Source organism: Phocoena sinus, chromosome 4, assembly GCF_008692025.1.
Source record: "Phocoena sinus isolate mPhoSin1 chromosome 4, mPhoSin1.pri, whole genome shotgun sequence".
Classification (NCBI taxonomy): Eukaryota; Metazoa; Chordata; class Mammalia; order Artiodactyla; family Phocoenidae; genus Phocoena; species Phocoena sinus.
The window spans coordinates 73,510,383-73,529,082 of NC_045766.1; the positions used below are offsets into that span (position 1 = coordinate 73,510,383).

The window sequence follows — 18,700 nt, forward strand, 5'->3', positions numbered from 1 at the left end:
TGCTGCTTTTAATATTTTTTCTTTGTATTTAATTTTTGATAGTTTGGTTAATATGTGTCTTGGATGTTTCTCCTTGGATTTATCCTGTATGGGACTCTCTGTGCTTCCTGGACTTGATTGACTTGATTGACTATTTCCTTTGCCATGTTAGGGAAGTTTTTGACTATAATCTCTTCAAATATTTTCTCAGACCATTTCTTTTTCTCTTCTTCTTCTGGGACCCCTATAATTCGAATGTTGGTACGTTTAATGTTGTCCCACACGTCTCTCAGACTGTCCTCAGTTCTTTTCATTCTGTTCTCTTTATTCTGCTCCCTGGCAGTTATTTCCACCATTCTGTCTTCCAGCTCACTTATCCGTTCTTCTGCCTCAGTTATTCTGTTACTGATTCCTTCCAGAGTATTTGTAGTTTTGGTAATTGTGTTGTTCATCACTGTTTGCTTGCTCTTTAGTTCTTTTAGGTCCTTGATAAATGTTTCTTGTATTTTCTCCATTCTGTTTCCGAGATTTTGGATTATCTTTAATGTCATTACTCTGAATTCTTTTTCAGGTAGGTTTCCTATTTCTTCTTTGTTTATTTGGTCTTGTAGGTTTTCACCTTGCTCCTTCTTCTGTAACATATTTTTTTGTCATTTCTTTTTTTTTGTTTGTTTTGTTTTTTTGATGGGTGGTGCTTATTCCTGTCTTACTGTTTGTTTGGCCTGAGACATTCAGCACTGGAGTTTGCAGGCAGTTAGACAGAGCTGGGTCTTGGTGCTGAGATGAGGACCTTCTGGAGGCTTCACTCTGATTGATATTCCCTAGGGTCTGAGGTTCTCTGTTAGTCCAGCAGTTTGGACTCAGAGCTCCCACCCGACCTCTGTCCTGGGAACCAAGATCCCACAAGCTTCATGGCACAGTAAAAAAAAAAAAAAGGAAGAAAGAAAGAAAAAAAGGAACGGTACAATATTAAAGAATAAAATACAAAATAAAATTAGAAAGATAAAAATACATCAGGAAAAATAAAACTATAATTGAAACAACTGCAACAAGGTAAAATAAAACCATAGCAAAAAAAAGAAGAAAAAGGGAGGGGGGCAACAAGCCAAAAGGAGAGATCATTAACAAAGTATAAAGAATAAAATAAAATTAGAAAAATAAAAGCTTTATTAGGAAAAATATAAAAGAATCAACAACAGTGAATCAACAAGGTAAAACAGAACCCCAATCTAAAAGATGAAAAAAAAAAAGCCTTGGCTATGGGGGCACAGTTTAGGCTGGGGAGGTGGAGGTGGAACTTAGGCAGAGGCGGAGTTTAGGGTGGGGCAGGATCTAGAAGGGTGGGGGGTGAAATTTGAGCATGGGACGGGGCCTCTGCTTAGGACCTGCCCAGAAGGGGAGAGGCAGCACATGGAAAGGAGGACCTCTGGAGTGTGGAGTTCCGGAGTTTGGATGTAGGGCCCTGCGTGAGGGTGTGTGGGTGGGGTTTAGGCCCAGCGCCATTGGAGGGGGTCTCAGAGGGGGTCTCCAAGTGTAGAGGTGGGGCTCTGGGTGGGGGTGTAGGGGCGGGGCTTGGGCTCTGTGTGGCAGGAGGGAGGCTCCAAGGGCAGAGGATTAGGCCTGGGAGCCCAGCAGGCTTCCCGGTGCCTAAGTGGACAGGGAAAGCACTGGCCCCGTTCCGTTCTGTTCCTTTGCACCCCTCCCCCACTGTCTCCCCCAGGCTGTCCACCATCGGGCTGGACCCCTAACTGTGGGTGGGTCCCGCTGGGTGTAGGAACTCCTTCCCCTCCCCCATCCACCCCTCAGGGCTGCCCGTCCCGTAGGTCCAGCCTTTACTTTTGCTCCCCCTTCCCTCCCTCCCACTCCCTCAGGACCCTTGTGGCTGGAGGGGGCCTAGGTGGGCAGAGGATCAGGCCTGGGTTCTCAACAGGTTCCTGGGGGTCCAGGTGGGCAGGGGAAACCTGGCCACGCTCCCTTTTGATCCTCTGCCCTCCCAGTGGTTCCCGTTTCCCCCTTGGGGTGTGGGATCCCTTCCCCTTCCCCAGCCGCCTGTCAGGGGTGCCAGTCCCATCCCGCCTCCACTTCTCCTCCCCCGTCACTTCCCCCACGCCCCACATCCTACCCAGTCACTGGGGTTTCTTCCCATCCTCTTAGGTCTCCATGGTGCCCCCCGGGAGCCTGGTAGGTGCCCTAGTTGTGAGGAGACGAAAATTCCGCATCTTCCTAGTACGCCATCTTGACTCTGCCCCCGTCACCGTTTTTTATTTTAGCTATTCTGAAAGGTAGTGTGATATATCATTGTGGTTTTAATTTGCATTTCCCTAATGGCTAATGATGTTGAACATCTTTTCATGTACTTATTTGCTATCTACGTATCCTCTTGGGTGAGATGTCTCTTCGTGTCTTATGCCAATATGACTTTTAGTTCTCTTAATATGGCTTTTGTGGAGCAGAAGTTTTTTAATTTTGATGAATTTCAAATTATCAGTTTGTCCTTTTATGAGTCATACTAATGCCTGATTCCTGCCTTCAGACATTCTGATTCAATTGGTATGGGGTGCAAGGTGGGCATGGAGACTTTAAAAATCTCTCTAGTTGATTCTAATGTGCAGCAACATTTGGGAACAGCTACACTGGCAGATCAGGTTGTAGTGCTGGAGTTAACTAGCTGTCCCCAAAGTAACTGCAGTGCTTCCTGCTACTGCTTAGGAGCAGCTTTCTCACAGCAGGCTTATAACTCAGACGTCAGACTCCTTAGTAGAAACTATGAGTGATTTAAACTGCTTTGAGGCCTAGCCCAGATGACAAAAGATAAGAATAACATCTTTAACACAAGTACCCATCACCAGGTACTTCTGTGATGAGCAAGGCACTGGCCTTGGAGAGAGAGATTGAAGTCTCAGCTGTGTCCTTCATCAGCTGTATGATCTTGGGCAAGCTAATTGTCTCAAACTTTTTACTTATCAGTAAAATGAAGATACTACGTCTACTTTGGAGGGTTCCTTTTAGAAATAATGAGATTATATACTATTTGAAAGTTCTGTTAATCATAAAATGCCAAATAAAAGGTATCTGGTCAGGCCATTCAAGATGGCTGTCCTCTTGCTCTCTGTTCATCTGCTCGACCAGTCCCTGCTTCATTCACACGACTATCCAATTCTCTGAATTATAGGGCTTAATCAGTAACTGCCTACGTGCTTGCCTCCACCCCAGCTGCTGGCTTCCCTGGTAACTGATGAGCCCACCTGACATCAGTTCCCCCATAAATGGTAGCCCCTTTCTCCCCTGAGTAGGGAAGATTGCTGCCATGTCCTGCCTGCAGTCTGCCATACACGGTGGGGTGTCACGCCAGGATGCTTTTGTTTCAGATGTGTAAGAATAAACCATTGATGTCTTTGTCACTGTCTCTGCGCTCTTTCTTCAGTCTGGAGGCTGGGCATCTACCAGGCTTGCAAGCCTGCGGGATACAACATCATATTATTCCCCAACATAGTTCCTTAGTCTGAATGCATCACAATCACCTGGGGAATTGTTTTATGGTGCCATGTGCAGCTTGCAGGATCTCAGTTCCCCGACCAGGGATTGAACCCGGACCATGGCAGTGAAAACCCAGCATCCTAACCACTAGGCCACCAGGGAACTCCCCCGGGAAACCTTTTTTTAAAAATAATATAAAAATACAAGTCCTACTTCCATTTCTGGGAAGATGTAGATGTACTCTTTCCTATTCCTCCTTCTAAGTACAACTAAAACCCCTAGACATTATAAATAAAACAAATGTAAGAAGACTCTGAAAGGTAGAGAGAAGAAGGGAGACTAGTTAGGGGCCTTGGGACTCCATTTTATGGCAAAAGTGGAGAAAGAGATAAATAGGACCTTATTTAATAACAGTGAAATAGTCATATATCTAGCATTAATCCTCACACCTACATTAAGCATTTCCTTTATGCTTTGAAAAGTAAGTTTATAACTTACAGCTGGTTTGGCAATTAGTTTTAAGGTATTAAAACATATTGAAATTGTAATGGAAAAGACAGACTCTAGAGTAGACTTATAATATCTTGTTCAGAGTTTGATACCATGGTGTTTTATCTTTGTATACAGGAGACAAATGCTGAGCCCTTACTGTAACACGCTCAGAAGTAATCCATTGCAGTTAACTTGCAGACAGGACCAGAGAGCAGTTGCAGTGTGTAATTTGCAGAAGTTTCCGAAACCTTTACCTCAGGAGTACCAGGTAACACTTGTTTGGGGCACGGTTTCAGGAATCAGCCTTTTAAAAAGAAGTCTCCATTTTGAATTAGAAGAGTGAATTCTCTTAAGTTTTTCAATTTATAAGCCCCCATTTGTTTTCTGTAAGTTAGAAAAAACTGAAGAATTCTTCCATTTCTTTATAACCAACGTGTTAATTGATAGCAATTAATTAATATCTAGTAATGTCTTGTAGTAATGGTAAGAGACATTTAGAATATTTATTTTGATCTATTAAAATATATATATATATATTTATTTATTTATTTGTCTGCACCGGGTCTTAGTTGTGGCTTGTGGGATCTAGTTCCCTGACCAGGGTTCGAACTTGGGCCCCCTGCATTGGGAGCATGGAGTCTTAACCACTAGACCACTGGGGAAGTCCCTATTTTGATCTGTTTTTTTATAAATTGTTTGTATTTTCTTTTTAATTATTTCCAAAGTCTTCGTCTTTATATCAAAAACAAGGTTCTTTAAAGAAAGAAACTAACCGAAGAAGACAAATATATCACTTATATGCAGAATCTTTAAAAAATGATACAACTAAACTTATTTACAAAACAGAAACAGACTCACAGACTTAAGAGAATGAACTTATGGTTACCAGGGGGGAAGGGGGAGGGGGAGGGATAGATTGGGAGTTTGGGATTGACATGTACACACTGATATATTTAAAATAGATAACCAATAAAGACCTACTGTATATCACAGGGAACTCTGCTGAATGCTCTGTAATGACCTAAATGGAAAAAGAATTTGAAAAACAATAGATACATGTATAACTGAATCACTGTGCTGTACACCTGAAACTAACACAACATTATTAATCAACTACACCCATTATAAAATAAAAAATTTTTTTAAAAAGGAAATAAAATAGAGTAAGGTACTGTAGTCCAGTTAATTAGAAGACTTGAAAGTTCTGCTTTAGAAAAGTTTGCCTAATGAGATCTGAAAGGTGAAGGAAATGGTCCCATGTGTCCAGTCTGAATCTCTGATTTGACCTTTAAGTTTTTTGTTGAAGTGGCTATTTCTAAAAAAAGCCTCAGCTCTGCCTGCCATTGACAAAGGACCCATTAGTCAGAAATGATATCTCAAAAGTGAATTTAAAGTGATTGTTGCTAAATTTTGAGCTTCCTACATATGTTTATGGCCACACTGAGTGCTTTAGACACCAGAAGATGGCAACTATATATTTCTACTCTTAGTAATATAATTTAAAATGTGAAATCTTTAAAATTTATCTGGTACCTTGTTCCTTTGGTGTTCAAAGTATTTTATATATATGATCTCATTCATTTTCTTATGGTTTTTCAAGTTTGTCAAAACAACATATAAATTCTAAAAACACTTGAAGTACATTAAATTTAAAACATCTTAATTCTATGCATTAGTTTTGTGTTTTGTCAGCTCTTAAAACTATTCCTATTCATCCTTTTAAAACATTAGTCAAATTTGTCATCTAATAAAAAACAGACTAATTTACTTAGCTTGATTATTTCTAAAACTACAACAACCTCAAAATACCCCTCAGGTAGTATATTAACTATCTTTGTGTTGTACTATGTATGAAAAAAATAGATTAATATCTTCTTTGTGTTATACAGCATTAATTGGTTGCTATAAATTGCCTGTGGGCTTTGTTTTGATTATATAGAATGTTTCTTACTCTCCTGCCTTCCTAATATTTTTTTCTTTGTAGTACTTTGATGAACTCAGTGGAGTACCTGCAGAAGATCTACCTTATTATGGTGGTTCAGTAGAAATTGCTGACTACTGCCCTTTCAGTCAGGAATTCAGTTGGCATTTAAGTGGTGAATATCAGCGCAGCTCAGATTGTAGAGTATTGGAAAATCAACCAGGTTAGTAGTTTAGTGAAATTAAATGTTATATATATATTAAAAGTATATATCAGCAATACAAAATAGTGGTTAAGGATACAGACCCTGGAGCCAGATTGTCTGAGTTTATGTTGTGGTTCCACTGCTATCCACCTGTTCAAAGTAACTTCTCTGTGCCTCAGTTTTCTCCTCTGTACAAAAGAGATAATACCTGTCATAGAGTTGTGAGAATTAACTGAATTAATACAGTAAGTGCTTAGAATTACAACACATAGAAAGGATTGTTAGCTATTAGATATACTTGCACATGTGTGTACACACACTACCGTTTAGTAATACCTTATATTTGCATGACACTTTTCATTTGCAAAACAATTTCACTTTTATCATTTCATTTTGTTCTTCTAAAAACCTGACAAGAGACATAGAGAAGATATTATTGAATTTCACAGATGAGGGAAGAGCTACTAAGTAATATGTTTAATTGATGTCAGTGCAAGATCCTCCAATGCAGAACTCTTTTTATTAAATCGTATTAGGTATCCTATTCTTTCCTCTCCTGAGGAGTGTGCATTTTATGTAATTTAGACATAACGTGTCATTCTCCAGATATCAGAATAATACTGTTGTCCCATGGCTAGTATTGCCATCTTATTTATTCCCATTTAGTAAATGAACAGGTCATCAAGGAAATAAACAGTATGGCAATTGGATATTCAGCAATAGTAGTTATAGCTCATACTAACCACCTTTGTAAACAAAATGTTCTCACATCTGATTTGTTAATCAAGAGCAATAAGTAGTTTTTCTGCCTGTGGTCATCAAAATTTTCAACCTGGTCCTTTCCTCCTCGCCCCCATTCCATACATTATTTCAGACTAAATCATTTAAAATTAAAATTTCCATAATTTTTTTCCTTTTATTCTTAAACCTGGCAGATGTAACTGGATTTGTACAGTCATTTTTTTCCCATCACACCTACTTAATAAATGTCTAATGACATAACTACGCAACAGTTGCATGTTACAGCAAAAGAAATGCACATATTTGTCAATTATGGGTTTGCCAAAGATATCACATTTTAATGTTTTAGAGCTGGAGTTGGCAAATATTTATTATAAAAAGCAAGATAGTAAATATTTTAGGCTTTATGGGTCATGCAGTCTCTGTTGCAACTTTTCAGCTCTGCTGTTAAGTGTGAAAGCAGTTACAGATAATATGTAAGTGAATGAGTATAGCTCTGTTTCAATAAAAATTTCTTTATAAAAACAGGTATTTCTCAGGATTTGGCCTCAGGGTTGGCCTGACCCCTCTTTTCTTTTTTTTGACAATGATCACTATGTGTTTTGAAGACTTTGAAATATTCATAAATAAAGAAATATAAAGTTCTGTTTTATTGTTTTACATTTTATTTCTTAGCTTATACAATTAAGATTTTTTAAACTGACATAAAATTTTTATCTTTATAATATTTCAAAATGGGCTAATTGAACTCTGCTTTCAAAAGGTGAAACTTGTATTAAGTGCAAAGAGAGAAAATTATTCCTAGGCTTTTTTTTTTTTTTTTAATTTCTAGACTTTAAGGACTTCATTCCTTTGTCCATTAGCTAGTTAGGGGTCATTTAGTCTGCCCCATACCTCTGTATGTTTGTGCTTAGTCTAAGACCAGCTCAACCTGTCATTTATTGACTTCCAGGAGATGGCATAAGTTGAAACTACAAGAACGTCTTGCAAAAGTTGCAGCACTCCAAAAAAATCTTCATTATATAAATCACTTGGCCTCATCCTATCTGGGTCACTTGGGAAGTGACTCCTATTTAGGACACCATTGAAGGTGACTCTTAGTGCCATTTCCTCTATATATTTAACTTAGTTGCTTTAGGCCCAATTTTATCTCTTGTTTCTGATATAATAATTATCCTACTAATTGCTTTATTGAGAATCCAGTTTGAGTTTGGAACTCTCTGTCTTGATTTTTTTTAATTGAAAATTTCCATGAAACATGTTTTATTTTTAAAGCAACTTTTAATTATAAGAGTGGAATACTTCAATTTCTTATTCTTTGAGCCCAAAGTCAATTTTTAATAAAGAAAACTTTTCTGATTTGCTTCAGACCTTTTTAAAAACTATGGTGCTGAAAAGTATGGACCTCATTCAGTTTGTCTAATTCAGAAATCAGCATTTGTCATGGAAAAGTGTGAAAGGAAGCTGAGTTACCCAGACTGGGGGAGTGGATGCTATCAGGTAAACCATATGATTGTTAATAACAGTACCAAATATTACATAATTGTATCTCATTATATGGTTTTTATATTTTCAAATACATTTTATATCTTTTATTTCTACTTATTAATACTTTAACTTATTCATTGTAAATATTAGTTTGTGTATTTGTTTTATCAAAATATTGTCATTTCTTTGAGAGAAATTGCCCTTCTCTGTTTAAAAATTATATATAGTTGCTGTATATCAGCAAGTTTTATAACAATTTTGCCTCTGGGCATAGATCCTAAGGAAATATTAGGAAACATGTAATTTTGTTCTTTTTTTAATATTTATTTATTTATTTTTGGTTGCGTTGGGTCTTCGCTGCTGCGCGTGGGCTTCTTATTGCGGTGGCTTCTCCTTGTTGCAAAGTGGGCTTCAGTAGTTGTGACACACAGGCTCAGTAGTTGTAGCTCACGGGTTCTAGAGCACAGGCTCAGTAGTTGTGGTGCACAGGCTTAGTTGCTCCGCAGCATGTGGGATCTTCCCGGACCAGGGATCAAACCCGTGTCCCCTGCATTGCAGGTGGATTCTTAACCACTGTGCCACCAGGGAAGTTCTGTAATTTTGTTCTTTAAAACTAATTTGTAATGGAAAAAAAACTATAATTTATTTTGTAAAATCTGAAGAAAGCGTGTATTTAAGAATTAATAAATCAACTACTGATTAATAGTAGATTTTTTTCCTTTGAAATTAGAAGTCCAAAGACAGCAAACTACTACTTTCTTAATTTATTATTTGCATGTCTGATATTAAATGACTGCATCACCATAGAACTTACTAAGATACAGGCATTCTGTAACTTAGGAGCATCAAACCTAATGAATATTCCATAGCCTACTAACGGACATCAGGGAAGAGAGTGTGATCCTAAAAACTCAAACATAAGAATTTGTTGTGCCATTTCACCTACAAGAGTTAAGTGGACTAATGTAGCTAACAATTTAACTTATTATTTTTAAAGTTTCTTTAAAATTAACTCTTTTTTTTGGTAACTGCTTTATTGAGGTATAACTCACACCATACAATTCATGTAAAATTACCTTTGAACCCTTATAAAAGACAATTAAAAATACTTTCCAGCTATAATCCTATAATCTGACAACTATAATCCAGCAACCATTTTCTGATGAATTCATTCTATTAAAGATTATGTATTGCTTAAATACATAGTTTTGACCTAGTTGTAATCAGAATACATAATTTTGTTTTAGTGACTTAGTACTTTTTATACAGACCAAGATACCTTTTCCAAGTTCTCCCAATAATAATACTTACTGTTCTTCATAGCTGTAGAACATTGCATCATTTTAAAGTATCATAATTAGGGAAGTCATTTTCCTGTGAGATATTGAATTAATTTTCACTTTTCACTATATAAAAATGCTTTTGTAAGTATATTTACATGCTTTACCTTTTTATTAGGATAAAGGGGATAAAGCTGAAACAGTGTGAACTATAATAGGAGGATAACCTTTTCAGCCTGTTTTAATGTCTTCTCTACACCACCACCACCACCACAAAGGGATTACGTAGACTTGTAATACCATCTACAAAGACTGAATGTACTTGGCTTCCCTGTAGTACCTAGTGTTGTTGGTTAATTTTGCTAATTTAATACTCACAACCATTTATATGGGAAAATGTGCATGATTTCCAAACAATTAGCATTTGGATTAGCTGTTTTGTTTTCTGTTCTTTGTTTTACTTATTTTGACAGAGAAGTTGCAAGAATGGTACAAAAATATTGGTCATTTAAGTGCAAATTGCTGATAGTCTGCCCCTTCACCCCTAAATACTTTAATGTGTATTCCTTATAAACAAGGACATCCTCCTATATGACCACAGTACTACCAAAAAAATCAGGAAATAACACTGATACATCTAATTCTTGGACCCCGTTCAAGTTTTGCCAATTGTCCCAATAATGTCCGTGTAGTAATAGGATCTGCACCGATATCACATATTGAGTAGTTGTCACATCTCTCGTCTCCTTCAATCTGGAACAGTTCCTCAGTCTTTTCTTGACTTTCATAACCTTGACACTTTTAAAGATTACAAGCCAGTTCTTATCTATGATGTGTCTCCATTTGGGTTTGCCTGATGTTGCCTCATGATTAAATTCACGTAATATGTTTTGGGCAGTAATATCACAGAAGTGATGCTTGTGTTTTTCTGGTGGTACACTTTTTTTTTTTTTAATACTTATTATTTTGGCTGCATCAGGTCTTAGTTGTGGCATGCAGGACCTTTCGTTGCAGTGCACGGGCTTCTCTCTAGTTGTGCTGTGCGGACTCATTAGTTGCGGCATGTGGGCTCTCTAATTGTGGTGCACGGGCTTAGTTGCCCCATGGCATGTGGGATCCCAGTTCCCCAGTTAGGGATCAAACCAGCATCCTCTGCATTGCAAGACAATTCTTAACCCCTGGACCACCAGGGAAGTCCCTGGTGGTGCACTCTTGATTTGTCCCTTTGCTGGTCATGTTAACTTGCTGGTATCTACCAGGCTTCTCCACTGTCAAGTTACTGTTTTTCTCTTTTAATTAATTCCCTTTTTAATTAATAAGTATTTGGGGGGAAAAGTACTATATCAATAACTTATTTCTTATCATACCTTCATTTTATTAATTTATGCATTTAAATCTGTATTGACTCACAGATTGCATTTTATTCAGTGGGTATTACCATTACTATCATTATTTATTTGGATATTTAAGTTGCCCCAGATTTAGCCAAAGGGAGGGAGCCCTTCAGGTTGGTTCCTGTGTCCTTTTGGCTGTCCTATCTTTTTAACTATTTCCTTGCTTTCTAGCACAAGATATTCTAGGCTCATCTTGTTTCTTTGCCACAGCCCTGGAATTAATCATTTCTCCATGGAGCTCTTGTTTCTTTTAGTGGAGTGAGGTGTTTAGAGACTAAAGTCTGGGTGCTAGGGACTTCCCTGGTGGCCCAGTGGTTAAGAATCCGCCTGCCAATGCAGGGGACAGGGGTTTGAGCCGTGGTCCGGGAAGACCCACATGCTGCAGAGCCACTGAGCCCCTGTGCCACAACCACTGAGCCTGTGGTCTAGAGCCCACGAGCCACAACTACTGAGCCTGCATACCACAACTACTGAAGCCCACACACCTAGATCCCGTGCTCTGCAACAAGAGAACCCACCTCAACGAGAAGCCCAAGCAACACAACAAAGAGTAGCCCCCGCCTGCCACATCTAGAGACAGCCTGTGCACAGCAACAAAGACCCAACGCAGCCAAAAATAAATAAATAAATTTATTTAAAAGATAAAAAAATAAAGTCTGGGGGGCTTCCCTGGTGGCGCAGTGGTTGAGAGTCCACCTGCCGATGCAGAGGACACGGGTTTGTGCCCCAATCCGGGAATATCCCACATACCACGGAGCGGCTGGGCCTGTGAGCCATGGCCGCTGAGCCTGCGTGTCCGGAGCCTGTGCTCCACACAACAGGAGAGGCCACAACAGTGAGAGGCCCGTGTACTGCAAAAAAAAAAAAAAAAAGTCTGGGTGCTAGATGTATTGTTCATTGCTGTTGGGATACAGCTGCTCCCCAGGCCTTCTTGGTGAACAGAGCTATGAAATATATGTGTGTATGTAATTTTATATATACTCATACATGTGCATATATATAACCACGAGTTTGTACCAGTATCTTTGATTCCAGTTTAACACCAAATAATTCATTTTAGTTTTCTCCCTTCCCATATTTGTAACTCTTCTTTCAAGCAGTGAGAAATCTGGTTCTCTTTGTCCTTAATATGCTTATTATTTGTTCTGTTCACATTCTTTCCATCTTCATCCACCCCTATGCGGTTACTTTCCTCACCCACTTGGACTCTGACACAGCCCACCAGCTCACAACACTGTGATGCAAGCCCTGTGCACATCTTTAGAATATAAATGCTTTATTCCATGAAACTTTCTAATCTTTGTTGTTCTTTTTCTTATTGCCTCTTATTAAATCTTTATCATAAAACAGTCTGACACTGTTAATTTTGGGGGGAAATTTGTATATCCTACCCTTCTCTCCTCAATTAAAGCTGCTAGAGGTCAGGCACTGTGTCATGGACTTCTTTGGTATCCTTTTCAGCACCAAGCACAATACCCAGTCAATTCTCACTTAAAAGAATGATTACATTGCATTGCAGCTGTGGTGATGCTTACTGGGTGTGGGTCATTGAATGACAGACTTATAGAAGAGTTTACACTTTGTTGTTTATTTTCTTGATAGCTTATCATAACTTAAATTTCCAAATGAATGTTATATTTAAACTTAATTGATGAAAAGAGTTGTTTTTAAAATGACTCCATTGTTGAAAAACACTTTTGGAACTCCTTTTTAAATTGCTTTTAGAGATAGTTTAATAGCCATCTAAGAAGTCAATTTCAGTATTTTACATCATACCTATATTGACCTAGTCTTAATCAGTTTAGTCAACTGCCTTTACCAGACTTGGATCTGGGCAAGTTTTGGGTATTTCCAAAAATTACATCTACTTGCAAAGTAAAAATTTGCCACCATCAAACATACTCAGAACCATGCACTTTCTTTGAACATAGTTCCAGGAGAGAAGATCCAGAAATATTTAAGGTGAAGTAGCATAATGTAAAGTCTTTTTAGAAAACAACTTTGAGGGCTTCCCTGGTGGCACAGTGGTTGGGAGTCCACCTGCCAATGCAAGGAATGAGAGTTCAAGCCCTGGTCTGGGAGGATCCCACATGCCACCGAGTGGCTAAGCCTGTGCGCCACAGCTGCTGAGCTTGCACTCTGGATCCCACAAGCCAGAACTGCTGAGCCCGCATGCCACAGCTACTGAGGCCTGCACACCTAGAGCCTGTGTTCCACAATGGGAGCGGCTACTACAATGAGACGCCTGTGCACTGCGATAAGGAGTGGCCCCCATTCTCAGCAACTAGAGAAAGCCTGTGCACAGCAGCAAGGACCCAACTCAGCCAGAATGAATGAATGAATGAATAAATAAATAAATAAAATTTATTTAAAAAAAAACAACTTTGAAGACAACACAGTCATTATAAATTTTCAGTTAACTTTAATATGTTTGTTTTTTTAAAATTGATTTCATTAGTTACCCCTTGTATATGAGATATGAATCCTGCTTTTAAAGATGTTACCAGTTGTATAAAATCACTGTGACCATTTTCATCTCTGAGCAGAGGATCTGGGATAGGGATAATGAATAACAAACTTTTACTATGTCATTTCTATACAGTGTGCTTTTTTTTTTACAATGAGCATATATTGTTTTTATAATTTATTTTATTTATTTTTGGCTGCATTGGGTCTTCGTTGCTATGCATGGGCTTTTTCTAGTTGTGGAGAGCAGGGGCTACTCTATGTTGTGGTGTGCGGGCTTCTCATTGTGGTGGCTTCTCTTGTTGCGGAGCACGGACTCTAGGCACGCAGGCTTCAGTAGTTGTGGCTCGCGGGCTCTAGAGCGCAGGCTCAGTAGTTGTGGCACGCAGGCTTAGTTGGATGCACTTAGTTGGGTGCGGCATGTGGGATCTTCCCGGACCACAACTCGAACCTGTGTCCCCTGCATCAGCAGGCGGATTCTTAACCACTGCACCACCAGGGAAGCCCTATTTTTATAATTTAAAACAACTAAAAAAATTTGAGTTACAAAATTTAGCAACTTGTAGAAAAAGTGACATGATTCATGGCTCTTTGACAGACATTTAACCTGAATTATAGGAGGATACTAGAATCTACAGAAATGTTATTATTGATAACTTGGCTTCAGGGGTCTGTGAATCCAAATTGTATGTAAAGCTGTATGTTACCTTGTTTTTTTCAGGAAGTGTCCATAGCTTTCATTAGATTTTTTAAAAGGTTCTAGACAAAAAGTCTAAGAACTACTACTACCACAGAGTGAAATTCTTTTAGAACATGAATAATTTAACCCTCTTTATATGAAATTAAATGAGGCCCACATTCCAAATTGTCTTTTATAGCCAGCATTTTTAGTAAATTCTGCCATATTTTCCTACAGTTGAGGGAGAAGGCTCACATACTAGAATCTTACTGATCTGATTTTTTTTTTTTTTTCACTTTTTGAAGGTTTCTTGTTCTCCACAAGGTCTGAAGGTTTGGGTTCAGGATACTTCATATTTGTGTAGTCGGGCCGGGCAGGTCCTCCCCGTCAGTATTCAGATGAATGGCTGGATTCACGATGGAAACTTGCTCTGCCCATCATGTTGGGACTTCTGTGAGCTCTGTCCCCCAGAAACAGATCCTCCAACTACTAACTTGACCCGAGCTCTACCCCTAGGTGAGTAGTCTCTGTGGTTGGAGTACAGAGAAGGACTTTTCTTACAAGATGTTGAAAATGCCCTGCAAGGAAGCTCTAAAACAGGTTGCGCGTCTTCTCTTCTAATTGCAGTTTTATGGGAAGATCACCTTCCCTCCGTGGTTAGAAATTGAACGTAGGTAGACTTGACACCTCTCTTCAGTAAGAGTGAGGGTGAGGAAACTTTCGATATGTGAAGAACCTCTGACTTGCACAAAAACATTCATTGAAGGTTACAAAAAGTTAATGTTTCAGCCGTTCATTTTGAAAGTAAGAGTAAAAATTCTGTTCATGAATACAAAAAGCAATTAAATATATTTTAGTTATATTATAACTAGGTGAGGCGAAAGAGCGGGAAAGTCACTGGAAAAGATGCTCAAAGAAGGGATTGACATGCCCACAAAGAAGAGAAAGGTGCAGGGAGATGCAAATATACGCAGTGAGATAGAAAGACAGGCTGGCAAAGACAGTGGTTTTCACTGAGAGATATATTACTCATTCTGTGAGACTCCAGAGAGTAGGACTGAGAACAATGAATTAAAGTTGTAGGGAGACAGATTCCAGTAAAATCCTTTAGAACCAGGAGAGGAATAGAAGGGACTCTCTTGAGAAGAGTGCATTCCCTGTTGATGAAGATGTGCAAACTGAGGCTGATGACCCATTTCTAAGTTTTTTTTTTTTTTTTTTTTTTTTTTCTAAGAGTTTTAAAAGCAGAACTCATGAACTCTCAATGAAAGCTTTGACCTATGGTCTATGATATTTTAATTAAATGACCTATGAGATTTTATGACAGTTTGATATTTTGGAATAGGCCATGTTTCATTTTCTCAACTGGAGGTATTTTTTAAATGGAACTGTATAGCCCTTTGCTTGCTCCATGGTCTGGTTGAAAACAAAGGGCTACGTTCACTTTATAGCTCAAAGTTTCTTCACCTCTAAAATTTAATTCCCTTTCTTTCCCACATTCTGGGGCCTTTATCAAGACATGGGCTATAAGTAGAGGGTGAATTTGGGGAGATTAATAGTTGTGTTAGGGGTGCCTAAGACCACCCCCAGATTTCATGACTCTCTAGGACTCAAAGGACTCAGCCTCTAGTTGTACTTACGACTAAGCTTTGTTAAAGCAAAAAGATACAAAGCAGAATCAGCAAAGGGAAAGGGGACAGTGGGTGAAGTCTGGAAGAAACCACTTCCCAGACACCAGCTAAAGGCCGTCCTTACAAACAGGACTTTCAAATGATGGCCATCTCAGGCCTGCTGTGTTAACTCTTTTCACTTAACTCCTGTGAGCCAGCTGAGTTTTCTGCAGTTATAATAGTAATGCACAATGAATTAAAAGATCTTAGGTCCTTTTGATATGGTATATGATAAATGTAGTGTTAAATATTCTTAGTTAACTTTCATATGAAGTGATAGGATGACTTGATTTTGTTACTGTTAAATTGCTTTGGCTAGAATTAAAGGGCTGCTAGTCTACAAATAGGTGGTTCTGATGGAGTTCCCATGCTCAGGCCTAATCTCAGAGTTAACTATAAGAAATATCATCATTTCAATGTCCAAGAGATGAGCATTGATTGAGCCATTAGCAGTTAGAGTTGAGTTAAAGAGAGAGTTACTCCAGCTGGTTCAGGGGTAAGAATCTTAGGAGTACAGTAAAATGTGTAGAAATGAGGAGAAAGCCAGACTAGTTCAAGGATCTGTGAAGTGATTAGTTCCTGTCCTTGGAGCATGGCAAAGACAAGTGAATCTGTTGAAATGAGGTGGGGAGTAGAGATTGCAAATGACCGCACCCCCTCCACCAACCTGTGCCCTAGACTTGACTTCTTATCCAGCTCCCTCTTTGTAGTCACCCTTCTGATACTGTGGTACTATGTTGTGATTTCTTCCCCTGTTAACCAGTTCTATGAGGACGCATGCTCAAAAAAGGATTGTAACCTCCAAATCACTACCACAGTTTTGAAAAATGTATAAAATATTACAAGAATAGATGCCTTTTAGGAAAAAAAAAGGAATAGATACCTTTTAGGCATAGTTTCCACTAGTGAATATGAAAGATTTATTTCTAAATTTTCTGATCTCTTCAGATTGTGGAGGTTGTTTTGTTTCTATTTATTAAATGCTAGACACTTTGCTGAGTGCTTTATGTCTATATCATTGTGTTTAATCATCACAAAACCTAATGAGGTAGGAATTATCATTTTACACATGAGAAAACTAAGGTATAAAGAGATTAAGTGATATATTCACTGTTACGGCTAATGAGGTTCAGATCAAAACCGAGATCTGATAGTCTCTGATTCATTTTGAAACACGCTCTTTGTATCTTTCCTTTTTAAGGAGTACTGTCACAGAAAGTGCAGTGTTTTTGAAGGACAACAAATGTTCCAGAGCGGCCATTAATATTTTAATAGCTTGTTAAATGTTAGTACCAACAGTAGATAAACAACAGTTAGTTCAGTTCTCCTCCTATTTCCTTTGTGCCAAATTGAGAATCGGGAGATAAAGGGATATGCCTGTGTTATTAGTGACTCCAGGGTCTATTTCTTATTCCAGCCAAGACCACTCTACCTGATGTTGTAGGCCAGAACTTATCCAGTAGACCTTTCTGGGGTGATGGAAATGTTCTATAATCTGTGCTGTCCCATACAATAGTCATTAGCCAGAACTTACCCAGTAGACCTTTCTGGGGTGATAGAAATGTTCTATAATCTGTGCTGTCCCATACAATAGTCATTAGCCAGAACTTACCCAGTAGACCTTTCTGGGGTGATGGAAATGTTCTATAATCTGTGCTGTCCCATACAATAGTCATTAGCCACATGTGACTATTAAACATGTGAAATGTGGCTACTGTGACGGAGGAGCTAAATATTTCATCTCATTTTGGTTAGTTTCAATTTAAATAGCACTTATAGCTAATGGCTGCCATATTGGACATTGCAGCTCGAGCTCAGAAGTTCTCAAACTTTAGCATGCATCAGAATCATGTTAAAACACAGATTGCTACGACTCACCCCCAGAGTTTCTGACTCAGAAGATCTGGGTTGGAGCCTGAGAAGTTCCCAGGTGATGCTGATGTTGTTGACTCAGGTACCATACTTTGAGAAGGATTGATTTTTCTAACATTTAACGATTGCCAGCTGGTTCCATTGGGGAAGAATATAAGTTCTCCATGGTTTACTTGTATTACATACAGTGAAATAATTTTTTAAAATACTTATTCCACACTGTATAGTTCTCAGAAGAACAAGCTCCAGTGCCTTAACATTATCATTTTATTAATTCTATAGCTGAAAAAACAGTCCTTTTTTTCTTACCTTTTAAGCAAGTCAGACTTGAAGCTTGGTTGGTTCTTTATTGGTCAAAATAGTAGAAAAGACAACTCATCCTGAAATAAAGTCAGGTTGACCTGGTCTCTTGACTGCTAAAATATGTACTCCATTCTGAGAATTGTTTGGGGGAAATTGTTTTAGCTGTTAGAACAACTCTTAGATAAATTAAAATATACTCCTACTGCCCAAAACTCATAGAATCTTCTGCTGTTTCCAAATCAAGCCTGGGGTGATATGGATAGATGGGTAGATATTTAGAGATTGGGGAACGTATGTCCTGTTTTGCCTGGGACAGTCCACGTGCCTATTGTCCTGGTATGATTACTAATAATTCCCTTGTGTTAAAATTATCAAAGAGAACAATTTAGTTGATCAAAGCAAATTTTATTTCACACAGGCAGTCTCTACTCTCAGGAGTCCAGAGAACTGTAAAATAAGGGAAAAGGGCTACAAGCAGGAAACAAGGAAGAAGTACTCAGCTTAGGTTGATGGGCCGGGGTTAAGTATCTAACCTTATTTAGAAAGATCAAGGAACAAAGAAATAAGTATAGAGCCCACCCTGGCTCGGCGGTTGGAGATTGGCTGATTGGATATTCTGTGGTTCTGGTCAAGTGGAGCATTTACACAAACATGAAAGTTATCTAAGTTTTAATTTGCTGTTGTGGCGCCATGGGCAGGAGAGGCTCCATCTTGAGACTAGAAATTTATTTCA

At 38.6% G+C, this 18,700-nt stretch overlaps 1 protein-coding gene across 1 annotated transcript in view; it reads left to right on the forward strand.

Moving 5' to 3' along the window:
* The window catches only part of LMLN (leishmanolysin like peptidase), an 88,890-nt gene that overhangs the window by 67,574 nt on the left and 2,616 nt on the right, over positions 1-18,700 (forward strand). Inside the window, exons 13-16 of the mRNA XM_032631312.1 lie at positions 4,084-4,216; positions 5,933-6,092; positions 8,185-8,315; positions 14,428-14,638. Coding sequence (XP_032487203.1) covers positions 4,084-4,216; positions 5,933-6,092; positions 8,185-8,315; positions 14,428-14,638 — 635 coding nt within the window. The remainder of the gene's footprint in view (positions 1-4,083; positions 4,217-5,932; positions 6,093-8,184; positions 8,316-14,427; positions 14,639-18,700) is intronic.